Source organism: Hemitrygon akajei, chromosome 5 (genome assembly GCF_048418815.1).
Source record: "Hemitrygon akajei chromosome 5, sHemAka1.3, whole genome shotgun sequence".
Lineage (NCBI taxonomy): Eukaryota > Metazoa > Chordata > Chondrichthyes > Myliobatiformes > Dasyatidae > Hemitrygon > Hemitrygon akajei.
In genome coordinates, this window is record NC_133128.1 from 170,217,709 (window position 1) to 170,242,888 (window position 25,180).

At 36.7% G+C, this 25,180-nt stretch overlaps 1 protein-coding gene across 5 annotated transcripts in view; it reads right to left on the reverse strand.

Annotated features, from left to right (window-relative positions):
• The window catches only part of LOC140728444 (juxtaposed with another zinc finger protein 1-like), a 339,002-nt gene that overhangs the window by 153,919 nt on the left and 159,903 nt on the right, over positions 1–25,180 (reverse strand). For 3 of the 5 annotated variants that reach the window (XR_012099075.1, XR_012099074.1, XR_012099076.1), the window contains exons 3-5: positions 21,496–21,692; positions 17,774–17,943; positions 14,461–14,697 (exon numbers count right to left, since the gene is read on the reverse strand). Coding sequence is in view for 2 of the 5 variants with exons in the window: in XM_073047172.1 (XP_072903273.1) it covers positions 14,521–14,697; positions 17,774–17,943; positions 21,496–21,692 (544 nt within the window). In the remaining 3 variants the exon portion in view is untranslated. Of the gene's footprint in view, positions 1–9,958; positions 14,698–17,773; positions 17,944–21,495; positions 21,693–25,180 lie in introns of those variants that run through there. The other 2 variants (XM_073047173.1, XM_073047172.1) reach the window with 1 other exon arrangement.

Here is a 25,180-nt window from a genome sequence, read left to right on the forward strand (position 1 = left end):
AAGTCAATGTAGACATTTAAACACAACATAAAAGCATCTTTTAATTATCTTTAAAGTTAATGATTAATAGAACAATTGAGAAAATAACTGCATAGAGTAGTCACACTCCTTGTCACACAATACAAATCAGAACCAAAATCATCAAATTGGGTTCCCTGTTCATTTATTCAGTTGAGTTATTGTTGAGTGATCATGTTACTCATGAAATAAATTCTAATTATACCAATGAAGCAAGTCAACACATTTCAAAAGAAAGATATTGGCTGTATAGTATTCGAGATGAAGTATGGAGGACACATGAACGGCGAAACATTCTTTCTTTAACTCCTACTAAGAAACTAAAACTTCCTTTCCAGCACATTCTCACTATAGCACTTCAAACGAGATTCCATAGGAAAATCAGGACTGCTATATAAATTAACTTCCAGACTAGGTTCAGTGGCACCACTACTTGAATCAGAAGATAATGAGTCCAAATCCCACCCCAGAGATTTATATGCAAAATCCAGGATGAGAGAGTGCAATGCTATTAGGGATGCCATTGTTCCCATGTGATTTTAAGACTAATATACTTTTTTAAAGATTTCATGGGACTGTTTAAACAGTGAGGACCTCTCCCCAACATTCTGGTCAATATTTATCTCTCAGCCTATATTGTGTCAGAAAAAAATTATCAGGTCAATATAACATCATTTATTCAAGGACCATTCTATCCCATTTCCAACATAAAAGTAAATATAATTTTTGAAAAGCATGTTATATGCTGTTATATGCTTTGAGGCATCTTTAAATTGTTATATATCCCTGATCAATTAATTGCTTCCTTAAATACCTTTCATTATCTATTTCTATAAATATTTAAAAGGATACCAATGTTGTCGCCCAAATTAGATCCTTTCGAACAATAAACATCCATAAGGCGGCACACTGACAGAGCTAGTGGAGTGCAGTAACTGTCTCTTAATGCCAGAAACAAAGTTTAATCCTAACCCCCCAATAATATATTGTGGTGTTTGCACATTTCTGCATGACTTTTCTCCCATTTCCTATTATGCCAATGAAGCAAGTCAACATATTTCTAAAAAAATGTATTAGCTGTGCAGTATTTGACATGATGAGGTGTGGAGAACACATGAAAAGTGTACTTACGTTCTTTATTTAGCTCCTACTAAGAAACTAAAACATCCTTTCCAACATATCCTCATTATAACACTTCAAAAGAGATTCCATGGGAAATTTTGGCCTGTTGTATAAATTAAGTGCCAGACTAGATTCAGCGGCAGCACTCTTACTTCATTCAGAAGGTTATGAATTCAGACCCCACCCAGAGACTTATACGCATTATCCAGGATGGTAACTCCTGCCACAACCCAAAGGCATGCACAGGTTGATAGGTTAAATGGCCACTGCAAATTGCCCCCATTATGACGGTGAATTGTATAATCTGGGAAGAGCATGAGAATGCAGGAAGAATAAAAAAGGATCAATGTAGGATTAGTGTAGATGGGTGGTTGATGATGGCCACAAAGTTCATGGGCAAAAGGCCCGATTCCATGTTATATGATTCTCTGACAACACGTAGGAATGTAATAACTATAAAAACAGGGTTTGAGTGGGAGAACTGAGGCTTTGGATCTAGAGGCCCTGGCAAACAAGGTGAAGGAGAATTCTGAGGGCTTCTAAAGATCTATTATGAACAAAAGGATAGCAAAGGATAACGCTGGTCCTCTTGAAGATCAGCATTGTCATCTGCCTTTATGGTATGCAAATGTGGAAGTTAAATTCATACTTGAATATTATGTAATTTTATTGGTCAATATAGCAGTTACGGAAATGATAATGTATTTACATTTTCAGTGTTAGGGTTAATGTTAGGGTTAATTCGAGACCGCCATTACAGGTCAGGAGTGGCTCACGTAATAGTAGGAGGCCGGAATGCGAGGGAGGGGGGAGCGAAACTGGGGACCCCGCTACACCGAAACTACCAGTGTCACGCGATTCAGTAAACAAAAGAAACAGGTAACTCGTGAGCATATGGCTGCGGGCCAATAAGATGGACACAAGTGCCCGATATTACCTAATATGTAGCGGGGGGTTGTGCTGGGGGGAAAAGGGATATAAATAAGAGCAGATTGTAAGGGGAAGTCGGAACGCGCCTTCTCCAGCGACTCCGTCAATTCGCTGTGCCAGTTACGAATTCTGCAATAAACCCAAGTTTTGTAATATTCCGGTGTTGGTTGTCTCTCTTCCTAAACGAACACAGGGCAGAATTTCAAGCCCAACATCAGTTAACATATTATTTTTGTGGAATTGAGCATGGTAACTCAAATAGTAAAGTAGAATATAGGTGGCATGGAAATACAGCAGCTACAGCTGCTACCTCAAAGCTTCAAGGTCCCAGGTTTGATCCTGACCTTAGGTATTGTCTTCACAAATTTTGCACATTTTCCATAAAACTATATGGACTTCCAACAAGTGCTCTGGTTTCCTCCCACATCTCTAACATGTGTTGGAATGTTAATTTGCAAATTGCCCTTTAGTTGTAGGTCAGTGGCAGAATAATTGAAAAAAGGGAGCTTGAGAGAAAAAAGGGAGTGTGAAATAACAAGTAGCAGGGCCAAAGGAAGACTGTGAATGGGTCTGATGGGATTGCTCTGCTGGATCAAATGGCCTCTTGTTATGGCATGGGTAATAAGAAAATACTTCGCACAGATGGAAATAAATTATAACTTGCAGGCTTGCCCTTCTAGTTGATTGAGTTTCTATTGATATGTTGTGTTTTAATTATTCAGCAGTATTATCCTAGACATCATGAGGAAACTTGCTCATGTACTCAACTAAATACACCTGACTTGCTGATCTGTTAACGCAACTGAATAAAGCCTGTCACAGTCAATTGAAAATCTGTTACTGATTACAGATCTGTAAGTGTAGCTTCAAGATTATCTATAATGGAATAGTTAAGGTGGAGCACACTATACAAGTGTTTGAAGAAAACTTAGTTTCAAATTAAAGTCATCTGAAATGAATAAAATATTTATAAAGCATGATCTACATAAATTCTGTGATTTAACAATTAGTACCTGGTATTTCAGTGCACCAGAATCCATTACTGCAATTTCCAGAGACATGATTGGCTTAGTTTATGAGTCTTCTAAAGAAAGATAAGTAAGCTGTGGTGTATAAAGAACACAGGCCCCAGAATTAGCCAAGAGAGATCTGAGACTCAGAAAAGGCTGGCAGAGACATCAAAGGCCTCAGGAGGAGTTTAAAAAAAAACAAAACTGCACGTGGAAACCTGAAACAAATACAGAAAATTATGGAAAAACTCAACAGGGTCAGGCAGCATCTGTTGAAAGAGACACAGATAACATTTTGGATCCACAAACCTTTGCCAGAACTGGGAATAAGAGAGAAAGGAGCCATATGTAAAACAAGGGGAGATCTGTGATAGAGTGAGATGGCGTAATGCTGCCAGTTACTAGAACATTAACATTAAGTTTCTTGGTATGTGTAATATGCTGTTCATTGTAAGGTTGTGGGATTAGCCCAATAAGCCAGGCTGAGCCAAGTGAGCCAACATGATATAAAGCAGAAAATGAAAAATGCTGGAAAAGCTAAGCAAGTCAGGCAGCATCTGTGGAAAGAGAAACAATTAATGTTTCAGACATGAAGCCTTTTATCAGGCATGAGAAAGAGATATAAAGTTAGCCTCTTTAGCAGCAAAAGTGGAGAAAATGGGTGGATCACAAAGAATTTCTCTGATAAAGTGAAGTCATGTGGTACATGAAATCAGATTAAGCTACTGTGGCTGTGTAATTTGTGGTTATGTGGCATATTCTGACATATTGGGAAATGCCAAACAGATGAAAAAGGTTGGCAGACAGAAGCGGCTTTTATATAACAGGAAGAAAGTACTAATTGTTCAAAATTTGGAGAGTTTTTGAGTCCAGAAGGCTGCAGTGTGCCCAGATAGATTTGCGGTATTGTTCCGCTATCTCTGCATTCATTAGGTCCCACTGTAATAGTAATCAATGAGAGAGAACAGAATGAGTGAGGAATGGTGAATTAAAGTGACAGGCAACCAGAAGCACAGGGTCATCCCTGTGGACTGAGTGCAGGTGCTCTACAAAGTGATCATCCAATTTGTATTTGGTTTCTTCAATGTCTCTTTCTCAGATTTGACGAAGGATTTCTGAAATGTTGACTGTTTCTCTTTTGACAGATGCTGCATCATCTTCTGAGATTTTCCTGGACTACCAGAAGACAGTTAAGTGCCTTTCACCAGTTAATGTATGAAATGATCTAGTCCATTGCAGTAGAAGCCTGCTATTAAAATATCTGCAATATCTGTAACTTAAATACGTAATTTACTCAACAGGATTTTTTTCTATAGTTCAGTCAATAGAAAAACGTACATTGGACTCTAACATGCATCCTTTAAGCTCATGTACTGCAGTAACAAAAACGTACAGAAATATCATCTTAACAATTTAATAACAAAATGTTCTTTGAAATACTTATTTTTAAAACATTACTTGACAACAGCCAGCAAATTTAAGGTTTCCCTTTGCTTCAATTAAATTAGCTGTCTTATATCAAGGAGCTCTGAAATACACTTATGGCATCATCAATAGACACTAGTTAACTAAATATTTAAAATAGTCAATTTTATGGAATTCTATCCCTTGAAGAATTGCTTCTTACTTCACTCCTCCCCACTACCCACTTTCCACCACCTAGTTTAATTTATCATCTGCCAGTTTATACTCCTTCCACTCCCCTCACATTTTTATTCTGGTTTCTTACTCCTCCCTTTCCCGTCCTGATGAAGGGTATCAACCTGAAACATTGACTGTTTATTCCTCTCCATAGATGATACTGGATTTGCTGAGTTCTTCCAACATTTTATGTACATTTCTCTTGAAGAATTGAATTGCAATTCCCAAGCTTTGTTTAAAGGAGTAAACCAAAATAACTGCATGCATAAATTCCTAGGAAGACTCCCAAACATTATTGATGATCTTTACTAATTGCACATGACAATTCTGTTCTTGAGGACACCTACACAATAGGATTTGTCAGGCAGATCTGTGCTTTGGCAACAGTGAAAGACATTTTTGATCAACATATTTTGAACCAGCTAGTCTTCACAAGGAAACAAAGAAAGGGCAAGGTATACCTTAAATAGAGAATCTAAAGAAAAACAAAATATTCATACATAAAATTAACCTAAGTACAAAACATAAACAACCTTTAAACAAACATGATATTCAGATGGGGGAAAGAAAATAATATTTCAACTAGTATATTGTCTCCACCTCATAGAACTAGAATATACAGTATACTTTTTTAGTTGAATAGGTTTAGAAAGCATGAAATCTTTGGAAAAATTTGAAAAAACTTTTCCAATTAATGTAAAAGGCACAAGAGATTCTGCAAATGCTGGAAATCTTGAGCAGAAAATATACAAAATGCTGGAGAAACTCAGCAGGTCAGGCAGTGTCTCTGGAAGGAAATATACAGTCAACATTTTAAGTCAAGATCCTTCATCAGAACTAGAAAAGTAGGGAGCAAAAACCAGAATAAGAAGGTAAGGGGAGGGGGAGGAATAAAGCTAGCAGGGGATAGATGAGTAGATGGGGGAGGGAGGATGGTGAGAGAAGCTGGAAGGTGATAGGTGGAAGAGGTAAAGGGTTGAAGAAGAAGGATCTGATAGGAGAGGATGGTGGATCATGGAATTAAGGGAAGAAGGTAGTGAACTAGAACAAAATAATAGGCAGATCATGAGAGCAGGGAGGAGAAAAGAAGGGTGAGAGGGTAATGAGAATAAGGGAAAACAGAAAGGGAGGGGGAAAAGAGAGGGGAAGGGCTACTGGAGTTAGAGAAATTGCTGTTCATGCCATCAGGTTGGAGGCAACCCAGATGGAAAGGGTGGTTTTGCTTCTCCAACCTGAGTTTGGCCTGATCGTAAAAATAGAATGTTGTACTTGTCCCTACACCTCCTCCCTCACCACCACTGAGAGCCCTAAATAGTCCTTCCAAGGGAGATGATGAATCATTTGTGAGACTGTTTGGGGACATTTACTCCATCCAGTGCTCATGGTGCAGTCTCCTCTACATCAATTGAGGAATCGCTTAATCGAGCACCTTTGCTCTGTCTATCACAACAGCTAGGATCTCCCACTGGCTACCCATTTCAATTTGATTTCCCAATCCCAAACTGGCATGTCTGTCCGTGGCCTCATCTACTGCCATGATGAAGTCAAATGCAGGTGGGAAGATCATATTTCATCTGGTAGTCTCTAACCTGATAGCATGGTACGAATATCTCCAACTTCCAGTTACTAGTCCCCTCTGTTCTTTCCCACCCTTTTGTGTTTCATGCCATTTTAGTGGCCCTCTCACCCGTTATCCTCACCCACTCTTGTGAACTGCCAATCACTTCCCTCTGGCACTCCACCTCCCTCCCTTTACCTCTTCCGCCTGTCACCCCTCAGCTTTTCACATCCCCCACCCACACACCTTCTCCCTCACCTTGTCTCACCTACCAGCTTGTACTCTTCCCCCTTCCCCATCTTCTTATTCTGGCTTCTGCTCCATTCTTTTCCTATCCTGAAGGGTCTTGGCCCAAAACATCAACTGTTTATTTCCCTCCATAGGTGCTGCTTGACCTACCAAGTTCCACTTGCCATTTTGTATGTGTTATTCTGATTAATGTATAGGTCTGATTTTACTCTAAGTTATGGAATAGATAGTTTTAACTCCTTGTCAACATTAATTGTCAGGTCAAGTTCATCATAATCCAGGTGCCAAGTGAAAATTCACTTTGTCAGTGATCCTTACAGCTACCAAGTTGGATTAATTATAATTTGGCTCAGATTGGTACTAACTGGCAGTTTTGTCCCAAGGACCCACAGCAAAATTGGAACTGCTACTTACCTAATCAAATTTTATTTAGAATTTTATAGCCTGTATAAATGCAAGCTTAACTAGACTTAACCCAAATTTCAGACTTGAAATTTATGAACTAGGCAAGCAAATTACCAAATTAAAGGTATACAAAAGCTATACACAAATGCAATTAAATGCAATTTAACAAGCAATTAAAAATGATGCTGGTATCGATAATATATGGTCATCAAGAACTAAACACATCAATATTACAGTTTTACAACTATAAAAGATTATTTCTGGTGCAGGAAGATAAGGATATATTTGAATTGGAATTATTTATTTTTGGAGTGACCCATTTAGTGCTATTAGAAAATTAAAATCACCTCCTCTGTTATTGGCGCAAATACCAGCTGTTAAATGAAACAAGAGTAATCCAATAAGATACTATGGAACTTTGAAATATGAAATTACATCCATGTTCTGTATATTTGTCTCCACATCCACTTTCTTTTCATATGTGGTTTAAGACTGTGATATGCCATTGAGGCATGCTCTAGATTTTTTAGCACATCTCGGTGATGCCTGCAGTTTGGCATCCTCTTAAACTATTCCTGCCTCAGTATGATGTCAGGGTCAACTGTATCATGACAGGTGCCTCGGTAGTAAAAATACGTTAGATACTATACGATTGGGTGTAAATGACTGTAGTGTTGTAATGTTTGTTTGGTGGTGATTAATGCAATGAAATGAAATTCATCACATTGGACTGAATCATTTACCTCCAAAGCAACTTTCTGTAATGTTTCTCCTAAATGTAGCTTCAGTATTTATGTTATTCTTTCAGAGTTGGAATGGCTTCTTGCAAAGTTTCAGGAGTGATTTTATCACTCATGGAAATTCAATGCCACCTCCATCACACCCAAGTCATTGGTGCCATCCTGCTCCCCTAAAATTATACTTAAGCTGACAGAACATGAAAAATGTAGGAATTACATATGCAACGCCCTGGGAAAGGTTTCACTGCTAATGTAATGGTTTCTGTAGCAGCAGTGTGTTTGGGCTATGACTAGAGATAACGGGAGCTTTGGAATGTGCGGTGTCCACTGAGAGGAGTGGTTTTCTTCCTGTGTGCCCGAGTGAGGGTTTCGCAGGCTTTTGTTCGGTGGAAGATGGAGAGAGAAGAGGCCAGAATGGAGAGGTCACAGCCTACAGGACTGAGTGGATGTGAAGTGGGGTCGGGAGTCGACTATGCCTGTGGGAAAATGATAGCGAACGAACGGACAGGAAAGTCATGAGTTCCAACATGCACATTAGACTGTTTCATTAAAATGGGCCCTTTTCTTTTTATTTTCTTTACTAATCCTCTAGTCAAATTAAGAATTATAAAACTAAATAATTTAATTGCATGCGGTGTACTGTTCGTTATTTCGTGGTACTGTTTTGTAACAGGGGAAAACATCACGCAGCATCCACACAAACGAGATTTCACAAGTTTGGTGGGCCAGAGAGTGTCTTTCCCTAGACTAACGCAGTCTACCAAACCTGGGGGTTACATATACTATTTATATATGCAGTTAATCCTATTAAATGAAAATAAATAACTTGGTGCTATGGGTTCAAAATGGTATCTAGATAGTTTATCTCAATTCATAAATGGATGTGTACAGTGACATGACAATACAGGCAGGTATAGTGGCACAACAGTTAAGGCTACTGCCATATACAGTGGCATGCAAAAGTTTGGGCACCCCTAGTCAAAATTTCTGTTACTGTGAATAGCTAAGTGAGTAAAAGATGACCTGATTTCCAAAAGGTCTTGGGCCGTCTTGCATGCACTGCTCTTTTGAGGTCTATCCACAGATCTTCGATGATGTTTAGGTCGGGGGACTGTGAGAGCCATGGCAAAACCGTCAGCTTGCGCCTCTTGAGGTAGTCCATTGTGGATTTTGAGGTGTGTTTAGGATCATTATCCTGCTGTAGAAGCTATCCTCTTTTCATCTTCAGCTTTTTTACAGATGGTGTGATGTTTGCTTCCAGAATTTGCTGGTATTTAATTGAATTCGTTCTTCCCTCTGCCAGTGAAATGTTCCTCGTGCCACTGGCTGCAACACAAGCCCAAAGCATGATCGATCCACCCCCATGCTTAACAGTTGAAGAGGTGTTCTTTTCATGAAATTCTGCACCCTTTTTTCTCCAAACATACCTTTGCTCATTGCGGCCAAAAAGTTCTATTTTAACTTCATCAGTCCACAGGACTTGTTTTCAAAATGCATCAGGCTTGTTTAGATGTTTCCTTTGCAAACTTCTGATGCTGCATTTTGCGGTGAGGACGCAGGAAAGGTTTTCTTCTGATAACTCTTCCATAAATGTCATATTTGTGCACAAGTCACTGCACAGTAGAACAGTGCACCACCACTCCAGAGTCTGCTAAATCTTCCTGAAGGTCTTTTGCAGTCAAACAGGTGTTTTGATTTGCCTTTCTAGCAATCCTATGAGCAGTTCTCTTGGAAAGTTTTCTTGGTCTTCCAGACCTCAGCTTGACCTCCTCCATTCCTGTTAACTGCCATTTCTTAATTACATTACAAACTGAGGAAACGGTTACCTGAAAATGCTTTGCTATCTTCTTATAGTCTTCTCCTGCTTTGTGGACATCAATTATTTTAATTTTCAGAGTGCTAGGCAGCTGCTTAGAGGAGCCCATGTCTGCTGATTGTTGGGACAAGGTTTGAGGAGTCAGGGTATTTATAAAGCTTTGAAATTTGCATCACCTGGCCTTTCCTAACAATGATTGTGAACAAGCCATAGCTCTAACAAGCTTGTTAAGGTCTGAGACCTTGGTAAAAGTTATCCAAGAGCTCAAATCTCTTGGGATGCCCAAACTTCTGCATGGTGCTCCTTTCCTTTTTTCCCCACTCTAAAATTGTACAAAACAAAAATAATACACTAATCTTACTTAAAATATTGAAAAGAATGTTTCATCTTTAACTTTATGTCTTTTGGAGATCAGTTCAGCTTCTACTCCCTTAACTATTCACAGTAACAGAAATTTTGACCGGGGTGCCCAAACTTTTGCATGCCGCTGTAACTCCAGCAACCCGAGTTCAATTCTGCCTTTGCTATGAGGGTTTGCTTCCAGGCACCCCAGTTTCCTCCTACATCCCAGTGTACAAGTAGGTTAATTGATAGCAGAAGTTACAGCTTAGTGCAGATGGGTGATAAGAGAGTTGGGGGAGTTGATTGAAGTGCAAGGAAGAATAGCACACAGGAAAATATATGGGGGAATGGGGGCTAATGGGAATGCTCTGAGAGTGGGCATACACTCAATGAGTTAAATAGTCTCCTTCCTTGTCATAAGGAAATATAAAATCAATTGTGAAATCATTCCACTAAGCACTAAGTAACAACCAAGCAAGTAAAATATTTATTTCCCAGCCAAACATAGTTTAGCATATTTGTAGTCGGCATTAGGCTAGGAAATTTGCATATTTGAAATTACTTTAAATAAAGTAATAGTCTAAATACACCACATTGGCAAAGATATTGCAGAAATAGAGGTACAATTTTAGTCAATCTTTAAATATCTCAATGCCGTTTAAAAAAATGTCATTCTTGCTACTAAAGCTGCCATTTATTGTCAAGTCATTTTGCCCTAGAGTTGTGCCCTGCTGTTTCCCTAAACTGGTGATCTTTGTGTCACAAAGATGCTTTAGCAATACTAGATGAGAAAAATTCAGTTTTAGTTTTTCCTTTATGGTGGTATAACAGTGATTTCCCCATTTCAAATTTTCTGTTAAAAGTCAACTATGTTGGTATGGGACTAGTTAAAAATGATAAACTTCCTTCCCTAAATGGACATTACGATGATAGAAATTTTACAACAGTCCAACAGCTTCGTCATATTACCAGATAGCAGTGTGTTCCAGATTTAAACCAAATTCTTAAAACTTTACAATGCCATTTCGACTTCCTTTCTATTATTAGTCCAGACCACTAATTACTCATTAAGCAACATAAAAACTATAAGACAAAACCTCTAGCTTGGAATAATATTTTTGTCTTAATAAATATTCATTGGTTCTGTCACACTTTCAATTTCTATTTGATCACAAATGCAGAAGATCAAAGTAAATAAAAACCTTTGAAAACAGCAAAGAGCATTCAAATACCGAAGGAAAACAAATCTGGACTAAAACTTATTAGCACTTTTAACTAATAAAGTTTGGCAGATTCAGCATCAAGTACAATTATTTTAGTCATTTTAAAACTCAAATGCTCAGTTAAATAGTCTGATGAAAGGTCATCAAGCTAAACCATTAACTATATTTCTTGACAGACATGGGCAGGCCTGCAATTTCTCCTTGAATTGCAAAAATATAAGACAGCCATCTTGCATTTCATACATTTTGTCTACTATTAATTACTGAGAATATATAATGTGACTTGAGAATAATATTTTTTTCTGAAAAGTGCAATGCCAACTATTTGTTCAGTGAATTTATTTTGTTATATTACCATGATTACGGGACCTGCCATTGTAATTTCTGATGTAACCAAATATAATCCTGGAGATGAACAGATTTTAATTTCATTATTTTGAAAATCATACTATTTAAATTATATTATCCGTCTTTCCATCCCTACAAAAAACAACAACTTATTTTTAATCACTGAAAAGTGGCTTAAAAACTCATACTTTGTGCCATAACCATTAATTTTGTGGTGAGATGAGGAAAGTGAAGCAAATGAATGAGAGAGATTAAGTGAGAAAGATGAGTGTGGCAAAGACTTTCTAAAGTGTATTTCAAAACCAAAGCACAATGCATTTGATTATGGACCTTTCAAATAAAAGGAACATTTCTGAGAAATAAATAGTGTTTTCAATTCAGAACCTTAATGTCATTAAAATTATTTATCTGAATTTTAATGTATTGTTCCATGTGATGTTGGTCCTCTGGTTGCTTTCTATTTGACCAATCAGTAAAATGGATAATTGCTTGGGATTAAATGCAACTGGTAAGCAGTTCAGTGGAACAAGAAAACAATACTCAAGATATCTGGTTAATTTAAATATGAATGTCATAAATCTTATTCCTTGTAAATTTTCAAATCTTTGCTATTTAGTAGATAAACTGGGAATTTAGCTGAGTTCCAATTTGGACAACATTTTATGGTGATTTTGGCAGCTATAAATTTGGAAGTCCTGCAGTTTTCAGCCATCTGTTGCTCAATACATCATAGGCATACTTTCGTATTCAGGTACTTCAGGCCACTTCTAATCATTTTACTCTTTGGAGGAGCCAGTTTATTCTGGGATAAGAATTAAAGTTGAAATTTTAATAGGACTAAATTATACAAAATATATATGCCAAAGATATGTACATTTTAAAGCTGACAGAATTAATAAGTTTTTTGTTCAACTATAGCGTTTCACCTGACTGCACCTTTTCCCAATTTCAGAATAGGCTTTATTAAAGATCTATATTTTCTAAGATAAAAAAATTAATTTTAGCTTAGATTTCAATAATTGATCCCAAGCAAGTTCTTTGCAATAAGAACTTCTCAGTGATTGATAAGGAATCAGAAAACTCTGTCTGTATTGCTATTATATAACAAAGTCATCTCATTATTTAATATTTATGATAGGAGGCCTCATTTTTAAAATATTGTTCACATTCTGATTAAAAATAATAAATTGTTGCACATCTACATTAAAGACCAAGTACAGGTTGCACTTCAAAGAGAGTGAATCTAATATTGTTGCCTCGATCCAGATTGAGTTAAAAACAGGGAATTGTAATGAAGTTTGACTTTCTACTTTAGGTGAAAGAAGCTGCTGAAGTCAAAATCTATTCAGAACTGCTTCAAAGCCAGCTTTTGACTGTCTTTTGACCTCTGCTACCCCCTATGGGTGAGTTTTGACAAATGTCTGTAACATTGTTAGGAGCACTTTACGGCGGTTGTGAATACCTTTCCCAGTATAGGAAGAAAGCCAGAAGATAAATATAGTCGCTATTAACTAACACAGAGTCACACTCATTGCAACCATAAAAGTACTGAATCTAAACTGTTAAACTCTTCTCAATTTGAAAACATGAAATGGGGGGAGGGGTGGCAGTAAATAGACATCTTCTGATCTTTAGGCAGTGATCATTCCATCCAAAATTCTTACTAGTACGTAGTGTTTTCAAACTTGAAGCAGATTGACTCTTCTCAAATGCCCCAATGAAATTTCACCATTGATCAAATTTTAAGCACTGACATGTAATATTAATACTTGTAAAATGACATTATACTAAAGAGAACTGGGTGTCCAGCTTTACCAATCTGAAACTGTTAGTCTTTCTTTTTTAAATAAGGAAAAACAGAATGAAAAAAAGGTTGCCAGGGTCAAGATTAATTATCTAAAATAAAATATGACATTTTCATATTTTCTGAACCACAGACATAATCTTTTAAAACTTCCAAAGTGCTGATACTGCATTATAGCAGAACTAGGTCAGGATTATATTTTAGGCAGGCGTCCAATAAGTAACCAAATTGCCATAACTTAACTTGCTGACAACAGAATTTCTTTTAATGCAAGAGTACATTATTTAGTTGTAAACAGGCAAACCTTATTTATAAGCATATGGTGCACATGCTGCTTTAATTACACACACACTGATTTAGCACACTAAAGGCCAACACATGTCTCAAGAAATTAAGTATCTTTTAACCTGGGAACAATGCATTTAGTTTTACTCATCTTTATAAACAACCTAACTAGTGTGGTCAGTTTCCTATTTTCATGACAAAAACCATCAACGTGACTTCTTTTGTTAGAATTCTAGATCAAGTACTTTCAATCTTAGATTCTGACATTAAATTATTCTATTTAATTACATTTCAAATTTAAATTTAGAAATTTTTAAATATATTTTTTCTTCAAGATAAAGATTAATTTGGTCTAGTGGAAACTTTGAAACAACTGTCAAGTTCTCATGAATTGATCCAGAGAAATTTTTATTACATAGTACAAGGATTGCATCCCCCACTTGAAAACAAATCTGGCACAGCATGACATTCAATCTAGTGGTATATGACAGAAGGATCGGTTAGGATGATTCCCCATCAAAATACTCTATAAATGATAATGATAAATCAAGCTTGCCTTTATTTAGATCCCAGGATTCTAACATCGAGATCTAAAGTATAGCAGCACTTTTTCGTACAACCAATGGCATCTTTAAAAACATTTTGCAATATAAAAAATAAACTTATTGTATTGGCAATTTTAAGATGTAACCTACAATTGAATATTGAAGCTCAATAAAGGAATAGAGAAGTGCTTTTAGAAGCAATAATCATTAATTAAAATAGTATCCCTGGAACTCAAAATTAATATTTAAAATATTGTATCTAATTTGTAACAGCATTTGATGCCATTATGGGAACACAACTTTGTAACTAAAAAAGTGTTTATTTTAGACAGAAACAGTTCATTTAAAAATAAAGAATAAAGAGCAACTTTTTTCAAGATTTGTAACAATTAGTTTTGAGAGAAAATTCAATCTCTTCACTCACCCCTGTTAGCAGAAAACTGAGTATGCAATTAGCAGTTCAGTCAGGTACGGGGGAATTGCCTCACAACTGCATCTTTCTAAGCATATCAACTGACACTGGTGGATGAAAGGTGATGGTGTGGTGACGAAGCCCATGAGCAGTTTTGTAACTTTTCCCACAGCGGCACTTGAAAGGTTTCCGGACACGGGTTTGAGTGCGGTGGCCATTCTTGGCATGGTACTTGATTCCATTAACATTCTAACAGAAGTGAAGAATGATTAAAATTATCTAAAAACATTGTTTGGATATTGCTATAAGTGAAAATTATTTAATATAATTTGCATAATTACATACTGTAGACTTAAGATGAATTTGATTAACATTGCCACTTTGTATTTTTTAATCCATTACCCTTTACACTGAACTAGAGATCATTTAAAAATACCAGCAAGTTAAAATTTGTTTACCTCTTCCACGCAGTACAAATGCTAACAAAGAGCATTAAATTCTACTCTTGAGTACATTTTAGGCATGAGTATTTGAAACATCTCATTAATTTAATAACATTATCAATGAGAGACATCAGAAAATTCCTATTAATAATTCTACCACAACAACAACATCTAAGCAACCCAATTCAGTAGTTATTTTAAATTTACAAATTACAATAAATAAGCTTCACAAAATCAATTTAACTTAAACCGGTTGGTATAACAAAGTTAATTAGCATTAGCTTTAATACTGTTTTCAATTAGCCTGAGACAATGCACCTTTCTATATCTGCACTATCAAGAATGCAAAACTGATATTTGCATTCTTTTCTTTCCATTTTGAAATATCCTCCATCAGTTCCCCCATTACAAAATGGAGTAATAATTTTCCAATCTCATAATGAACAGCAAAACCAAGTTTGCAGGAAAAAATGCTAGACATCTTATTAAAGAGGAAACTTATTCTGAATTTTGACCTGTTTTATAATGGTTTTCATGTTAAATCAGTTTGGTCTTTGGATTTTCATTCATTATTTTCCTCAACTAAATCTTGTTTCATTCACCACAGATATGTTTTGTGTTTAATATACTTAACGAGCAGTAACCCTGTCAACTCTACCGTACAGGTTTCTGATAGATTTAACTCTAGTTGTGGGTGGGCTAAGCTGTGCCTCCAATTGCCATGGAATACTTGGAATTCTAAGCACCTTTTAACAATTATATTGTCCAGGAACCAGACGAACGGATTAAGTTTCTCTGCTGTCAAAAAGGCATTCCAATTAACAAATTAATGAAACCTTGTGGTGGTTTAGCTTTCCACCCTCCCACCACCACCCCAGTACACACACACACACTTTTATAAATAGACAAGAGATTAGTGATTTTGTCACTAGTAACATCAAAAAAGTAAGCCGTTTCTGTCAAAAAGACAAAATGTCAGAAATCAAATGGTACAAATTTAAAAAAAATCCTAAATATCCAATAATGGATTTCTGAACTTTGAACTTCAAAAATCAGATTTTTTTATGCAACTAGAAAGTTGCAGAAAGTAAATGATTCCTTCACTATGAAAGGACTGCAAAACATACAGAGGAGGTACCTAGTAGGAAATATTTAGAGGTGAACTTTGTAGTGGATTCTACTGCAATTAAGTTTTAAGCATGAGCAGAACACTTTGAGCGGAAATGATATAATTCACTATTGATATTGTTTACCTCAACAGAATATGTTCACAACAACGATACTGAAGCTGCACTCAATACTCCAGAAAACCCCAGGGCTGCTACATTCAAACACAAACCTTCTGAGTTCCAAATGGTTATATTTTCTGTCTTTACCCACATCTAAAGTTAAATACGAGTTTGATATTTAATAATAGAGACATTCTACAATTTAAATTAAGATAATGATAGTTGTTAGTGGAGCTGACAAGAAATTTTCGGACAGGAAAGAAAAAATGAAAGTACAAGATATATTAATTTTGATTATAGAATCTGTATGCAAAGAACATATCCAATGTGCAATCTTTTATTAGAGTTGTGTTTTTTTCCCAAAAAGTTGTTTGTTGTCAAAGTAATTAAGAGAAAATATAGGTGTATTCTAATCTTTCAGAAGCAGCACATGACAAAATTTGCTTAATACTGTATATTAAATTACATGTTGCTGCTTTATTGAGTAATGTTTTAGAAACAAATACAAACAAATCTAGTTTTACAGCAAATTGTGTACATTAATATCATTCCTATACTTATTGTAGGCTTTTCTTCATGCCAGAGATATTTTCAATTTGATGTTCATAAAACCAAAATGCAAACTAATATTAACAGCAGAGAAGTGTGCAGCTGCAGCATTTAGTAAATAACTGCCACCACTTGAAAGTCAGCCACCATCCCATTAAACAAAGAAGAAAAACAACTGAAGCTGTGATCCAAGGAACAGGTTATTAACATGGAAGATATCTAAAGTTAAATTTTAATTTTCAGGGGATCTACCTCACACATCTATACCCATAAAGTGGTAACAAATTTGCTAAAATTTAATTCAGCATTCGGACGACAAAAATTTAAATTGTGACTGGGAAAGTTAGATGTTTGAAATATAGCTGTATAATTGATTTCTAACAAATTTATAAGCTTAACAACTGTAGTTTAGTTACACTAGTCTATCAAAATCAAAACTTTAGTTTAATTTAAAAACTCTGTAATTAGACAGCACCATTCATCAGCTCATCATAGAGCAAGTTTGCCTTGCATTTTCCCCTACTGATGATCTGGTTTCGGCTTCCGTCTAAACTATTACCCTCTATTTGTTGTTCCTTCCACCGTACCAGGCTTTTCAAAGACTATTAATCTGCCAAGTCTGCAAGCTCTTTCAATAATGATGTTTGAGCAATTCAGCTGGATGGCTCTCGTGCATCAGACATGGAGCCAGAAAGATTTCAGAATAACATTGAATAGCTTTGTTATACTGGTAATTAAGACAGGACTGACATTCAAACAGGACCTGGACAGGATGTGGCAAATTACTGTATTCTTTGTGTGAAAAGCTGTTCCCACTATGGTTTGTCTGGCCTCTAGGGAACTCATCATCTTCACTAACAGTCAGAATGGGATTTTGTACCCTCTATTCCCTCTCCAAAACCTCATTCTAATACACATTTATGATTCATAGCAACACTGTGCACAAAAGCTTATTAATTTGTAAACTTCAGAGAGATGAAATCATTGATCTTGTAATCTACTTTTTGTTGTCCAGCAGTGTAAACAGAAAGGCACCACCTTCTGTTCAAGTGCATTTTTATTGACATCTTCAAGGACAGCTTGTTGGCTGGACACAATACATACCTTGTACCTCTTTTTACAGCCAGGTACAGGACAAGCAAACGGCTTCTCGTCGTCCCCATTCAAGCACATTGAGCTTAGAATAGTCTCGGAGCTAATAGCACTTTCTGTTGTCCATGATTCATCACTGTCGGAATCTTCACATTCAATTTCTTCTTCATCTAATTCACTGCCTGAAGTTTCAATAAAAAAAAGACACACACACACAGCAAAGGATCTTTGTTAAAATGGATTCATATTCAGATGAATTGCTTAAAACAATATTTTTGCCCATTTCACTTTCCCTTTGAAATCATAATAAATAAAAAACATTCATATCAACTTTCCAAATACCTTTAGTAAATGCACTAATGTTTTGAACTGCCAAAGGCATCCTGGGTAATTAGCCATTACAGTTCTGTCACAGAGGGTTCTACAGTCAATACAGGGATAATTTAGGCAATGGTGAATGACAGTGCCATCCAGACTTTTGGGATGATCAAGGACACATCCAGCTGTACCAGACATCTGTCAGGACCATGAATCATTTCAACTAGCAGCACACTAACCAAGCAACTGAAGCAGGAGAAAAGATTCAACAAGCAGCACATGTGCACACACACATACCCACATGTACGCACACAAACATATGTGAAAAATATCAGTGATGTACAAACAAAATGAGAGAAAAAGTAAAACAACATGAATAAATAGCAAATATAGACATTTCCATTTTTCACTGAAAAAGAGGAAATTTGTCAGAAGCAAAATGTTCAATGAATACAAAATGGTATCTTACTTCACTCTTAGAAAACCACAAACGTGAAATTTTGTAACATTGTTATTTTGTAACAACAGAGAGGTGATCTGCAAATTATGATGCTATCTACACTTTAGATTATATTATCAGATAAATCGGAAGCAAAGAAGTAACATATAAACAAAAACTATCAAGGTAATTGCTCTATGTAAAAGGATCAATTAAAAATAGAGAAACAATGCAACTATACACACAAAATGCTGAATGAACTCAGCAGGTCAGTCAGCATTAGAATTGCTGAGTTCCTCCAACATTGCCTCTGTTGCTTAAGATTTCCAGCATCTGCAGAATCGCTTGTATAAACAATGGCACCATTCTGTTTAACATTATAATGCAATCTGTAAACAGTATTGTTAAAAACCGTAAAATAACTTAAATTTATGTAGATGACATTATGGTCTATTGCCAACCTAGCATACTCTTGTTTTCAACACCAACCAAATATGAAACTGAATCATCATGTTCCATCCAGTAATTGTGGAAAATGTCTGCTCACATTTTCCTGCTTCAGCTTTGCATATTCTGATGATAGAACATTGATACTCATTATTTTCAGACTCTAAACACTGAAGGAGTGTCAAGAATGTTTCCATCACAATAAGGCTACTGATGGTGAAATTTCAACTGCATCAGCAAATTTTGCATTTACATTTTCTGTAAGTGACATGTTTTTCATTGGATGGAGATCATTTTCAAACAACAAGATCATGAGTCTGATGCTTTGTTGCACCTCTTAGCAGCCTATCTAATGACAGTAATTAACAGTCGGCAATTAGCATCCACTTCAGAAGACATTCAAATGTTAATTTGCCTTCTCTAATGTGCAGCACAGCTGTGCAACAAGATACATGCCATGAATTGTACATGAAACTGGGAGCCCAAATATTTCAGCTTGAAGTTGCTTGGCAAAATCTAGCTATTGAGAACGTAAACAAGACTTCTTTCAACCATCAGAAATTTAAAATCGTAATTATGACCATTTTAATAAGGTTATGTTGGTGCCATATTTTCAACTAGAATATTTTATGCAATATAATTTCTAAAACAAAACTGGTTTATTAACAAACTATTCAATTAAAGATCACATATATTAGTATCAGAAATGTCACTGTACAGAAAATTCAAAACCTACAGTAACTTGTGTGAGGCTATGCGTGCAAGCAACTAAAGCTGTAGCATTTGGCATGGTGATCTGATTACAACCTTATTAAACCAGGTCACCTCCAATGCTCACATCTGTCCTGCACAATTCACCTCCCTCTATGCCAACATTATAAGCATAACCTTGTGCTGAATCAAAATGGTCTGCTTTAATGATCACATTATATAAAACCAGTTTATTAAGATGTTGCTTTCATTCTTTAGCTGTTGTGATCAATCAAGGAAGGCGCACTGTGATCTATCAAGTATGCCGAGAATCTGAATGTTCTGCACTTTACTTGGATGGTTAATATCTTGAGCTTATATTACATTCTTCAAATAACTAGCTACACATTCACAAATGTATTTTTTATGGAGGAAGAAAGCCTAAATTTGCATTGATTCTCCTTAAAGCTTATGACTTGCAAGTTTAAAACTAGAATACTGCAGATCAAATAAATGTCAAGCATTTTTCTCAACACTTAACAAAAAATGCATTACAAAATAAAAGTTACCATGACCAATATAACTCGAAGAATCCTAAAGGAATATCTGTCATACACAAGCAATGTATTAGCTGCCAAGTTGTTTTCATAACATTCAGTAAATAGTGGATGAACAAGTGGAAATTATATCTGCATTCAGCAAAAACAAGAAAGCTCAATATGATAAAACTTCCATAATTCCAATTAGTTTAAGAACTATGCCAATGCAAGTCAAGACCAGCATACTGTGTAAACTCAGTCTCATTGTATTATTGCAATTTTAAAAATATGCTACAACTAAAGTCAATAATCATTTCATTTTTGTCAGTTTCTTTGGTACTCCCCACTTTATACCTCAATATTCTCCCACTTCCTTCTCGTTATAATTACCTCTCATTTGAAAGTCTTAATCTTAAGTCTGTGAGCTTTCTGATTTCCACTTCTGTTCCAGCTCCAAACTATTTGTCCGAATTTCAGCCTGTTATTCAACTAGTCGTCAAATCTTGAATTGCCATTCTTTAAATTTTCTCCCTGAAGGCTTCCATCTCATTCTCCTTTAAGATCCTCCATAAAATTAATCTTTTGTAAAAGCTGTGTTCTCATCAGTGGAAGAGTTAAAAGACCCTTTGTCAGAATTGGGAAGGAGAGAAAATAATCTTCTTAATCTCTCCTTCCCAGTTCTTTTGAAAGGTCTTCAGTCCAAAATGTTAACTCTGCTGCTCTTCCCACAGATACAGCCTAAGCTGCTGAGTATTTCTAACGTTTATTTTTGATTTCCAGCACTGCAATTTTGTGTTTGAGTTTCAAGGTTTTGGTCTCCCTGCTCTCATCTCCATTTTACCGACTTTACCACAAAAAAGCAAAATGTTTTTTGTGTTTTTTTAAGATTGGAAGTTATAATTGTTATTTCCTCTGCTTTTAGTTCAACTAAAAAAGCCACTTTATTTCTATTATTTACTTTGAATTTCCATGTCCCATAATCATTACAGTTCTACCAGTATTCTTGGCTATCACTCATGGAGGGAATGCCCACCTCAAGTTATTTGGTCAAACAAATCTACCATCATTTATGGCGAACAGAATTTAGTGAAATTAAAAATATGTTCTGCTCTGTATATCCATATATTCTGGTGAATTTACAATATTTGAGGCTTCACTATGTTCCACTTAAAAAATATCCTGCATAAACACAATTTAAAATGTTTGTAGTACATGTTGTGGCAATTTGCATTCTACAAAATTCTCAAACCAGGCTGTTTGTCATCAAGCTACTGCACAATTTCTTGATTAATTGAACCTACCAGTTGGAGTTCCACTGCAGGCGGAAGATGATGGTGTAACTGGTGGTGTGCCTGGAAACGCTGAGGTCCCATTGCCAGGGTGAGGTGATACAGGCATGCCTCCTCTTCCCACAGGACTAGAAAGAGCTGGTGTTAATTTGGCCTGATGTCTTTTTCTCATTTGTTCCCGCTCACGGCGAGCAGCTTCAGTCATAAACCTGAATAAATTCAGGAATATAAATTGCAATGAGGTTACTGAGCTTGGAGAGCAGATATACATTCAAAGATACTTCCATCCCAATTGTTGCTGGTCACTTCTAATATTCAAATTGAGGTTAAACACAGAGATGTTTCGTGGGAGGGAGACAATCTAGCTTTATTCACTTAATTTGTGGATCAGTACATACAAGTCACAAAAAAAATCATTCTAAATACCTTCAATTATTCACAACAATCCTAATGGATGAACAATTATTAACCCTTGAGGACAAAAATTCACAAGTTTTAGCTAACATTTCAGCTTGAATAACTGGATCACAAAAGCAAACATCAAAATTCAATCCTTTTTTGAAGTTTGGCTGAGAATGTTTGCTTCTTTGACAATAAAAATTAATACGTTTTCTGATCCAGTCTGTTTTGATTGGAAGTTTAAACTGTTAGATCCTTGCAAGAGAAAAAATACTTAAGGGTTTACGCTGAGTTGGCATTTTTGTATTGATTTTATCATACACAGGTATTATGATTTATGGAGCAACCATGTCAGTTTAACAAGCTGAAGGACACACAATATCTCCAACATCATTAAAATTCAAAAGCCTCTAGAGCTAACTTGGTACACACTATAGCTGGACAGCAAGGTCCCTGGGCATTGGGAATATTACAATTTCCCTCGGTAAACTTAAAATAAATAAGGATAAAAATTGCTCTTAGCTCAAAAAGTACAAAGCAGGATGACAATTGTTATTTGTTGAGATCCCTTACCTGTAAGAGCCTTTAAAAACAAAGGGATTTTTATTGCAAAAATCCATCAATAAAAAAATAAACAAAAGCCCAATCAGCGATATATTAGAGACTCCTAAGGGTTCTTGTGAATAATGGAAAATTTGCAATTAATTTATTCAGCAGTAGCAGTTTAGTAAGACTGAGTGGCTTGCACAGCATTACAGGTTAAGGGTATAACTTTCAATGTAGAGCCACAAAAATATTTTACTGACTAAGGATTACCAATTTCTTTTCTTAAAGTCACCATAATGTTCCACATGGGCTTTTACAATTTTGTTGTTCCACAGTTACAATTATTCAGATTATTTAGTGAACTGAATTTAAATTCCCCAAATGCCATGGTGTGACTTGAATTTCTGTTTCTGAATCATTTGCCCAGTCCTGTGAATTATCATCAAAACAATTTAATCTATATAGTGCTTAACTGTCACTGAGTCAAAATTCTGGAATTTTCTAACAATTTATCAGAATTTCATTTCTTCAGAAAGTGTCTCACAACAACCTTCTCAAGAGTTATTAAGTTTGGGCATTAAACCTTAACCCTGCAGTAATGCCCACATCCTATCCATAAATGAACGAAATGAGAACAATCTAGTAAGTTATTTTTCTGAATGCAAGAGGCTCTGCAGATGCTGGAAATCCAGAGCAATACACACAAAATGCTGGAGGAACTCAGCAAGTTGGGCAGTATCTTTGGGAAGGAATGAGCAGTCAACATTTTAGATTGAGACAATTCCTCAGGACTAGAAAGGAAGGAGAAAGAAGACAGAATAAGAAGGTGAGTGGTTGGGGAAGGAGTACAAGCTGGCAGGTGATTGGTCAAACCAGATGAGGGGGAAGATGGGTGGGTGGAGGAGGAAGGATTAAGTGAGAAGCTGAGTGGCGATAGGTGGAAGATGTTAACAGCTTAAGGAGGGATAGGATAGCAGAGGACAAAGGACCATGGGAGAAAGGGAAGAAGGAAGGGCACCAGAGCAAGTTGTTGGGCAGGTGAGGATAAGAGAAGGGGTAAGAGGGAAGCCAGAATGGGGAATAGATAAAGAGAAGGGAAAGGTGAGATAAATTACCAGAAATTTGATGTTCAAGCCTTCAAGTTGGAGGCTACCCAGACAGAATCTGAGGTGTTACTCCTTCAACCTGAGGATGGCAACATGAGACAGAAGAGCAGGCCATTGACTGACATGTCAGAATGGTAATGGGAGGTCCAATTAAAATGAGAGGCCACTGGAAATCTCACCTTTTGTGACAGACGGAGTGAAGATGCTAGACAAAATGGACCTATAATCCACATCAGGTCACTCTGATTTAAAGGAGGCCACACTGGGAAGACCAGATGCAATAGATACCCCCTGCAGACTCACAGGGTGAAGTGTCACCTCACCTGGAAGCTCTATTTGAGGCCCTGAATGGTGGTGAGGGAGAAGGTATAGGGTCAAGTATAGCACTTATCCCACTTGCAGGGGTAAATGCCAGGAGGGAGATGACTGGCGAGGGATGAGTGGTTAAGGAAGTCACATTGAGAACGATCTGAGCAAAGAGTGGGAGGAGAAGGGTAAAATGTGCTTGGTGGTAGGATCCTGTTGAATATAGGGGAAGTTGTGAAGAATGATGTGCTGGATGCAGAAGCTCATGGGATGGGTATGTAAGCACAGGGGAATCTCTATCCCTTTTATGGTGGCGGGAAGATGGGAAATGAAGGAGGTGCGGGTGAGGGCAGCATCAATGGTAGAGGGAGGGGAAACCCAATTCTTTGGAGGAGGAGGGCATCTCAGATGTTGTGGAATAGAAAGCCCCATCCTGACGACAGATGCAGCAGAGTCAAAGGAACTGAGAAAAAGAATAGCAGTTTTACAAGTGACAGAGTGGGAAGAGGTAGAGTCAAGATAGCTGGGAAAGTCAGCATCTTTTTAAAAGATAGTAGTAGACAGTCTGTCTCAAAAGATGGCGACAGAGAGATTGAGAAAGGTGAGAGAGCTACCAGAGATGGGCCAAGTAGATTTGAGAGCAGGGTACAAGGTGGAGGCAATGGTGATAAAATTAACGAGCTCAGTACTGATGTAGGAAAACAGCACCAATGCAGTCATTGATTTACTGTAAAAATAAATGGGGAGCCTTAATAGCTTAGGCTTGGTACATGGACTGTGCCACATAGGTGCGAGAACGCAGGTATAGCTGGGGTCCATGGCTATGCCTTGGGTTTGGAGAAAGTGGGAGGAGCTGAAAGAGAAGTTGTTGAGGGTGAGAACTAGTTCACCAGATGGAGGAAAGTGATGGTGGAGAGAAACTGGTTAGGTCTATTATCCAGAAAGAAGCAAAGAGCTTTTAGACCTGCATGATGGGGGATATAAGTGTATAGGGACAAGCCAACCATAGTGAAAAGGAGGTGATCAGAGATAGGGAATTTAAAGTGATTGATGAGATTGAAAGCATGTGAAGTGTCACAGATGTAGGTGGGAACAAATTAAACCATGTGAGTTGACGAATGCGAACACAGGTTCAGGCAGAAACAATGGGCTGAAGTGGGCAGTCAAGTCTGTGGATCTTGAGTAAGACGTAGAAAGAAACAGTGCCGGGTAAGGGAACTATAAGGCTGGTGACAGAGGATGGAGGATCGTTATCTTTCTACCATCTTGTAAAATTATACTTAGAGGTTCATAATGCTTTTGGATGTAAGTGTCAGTGAAAATTAAAAGTGGTCTACTTT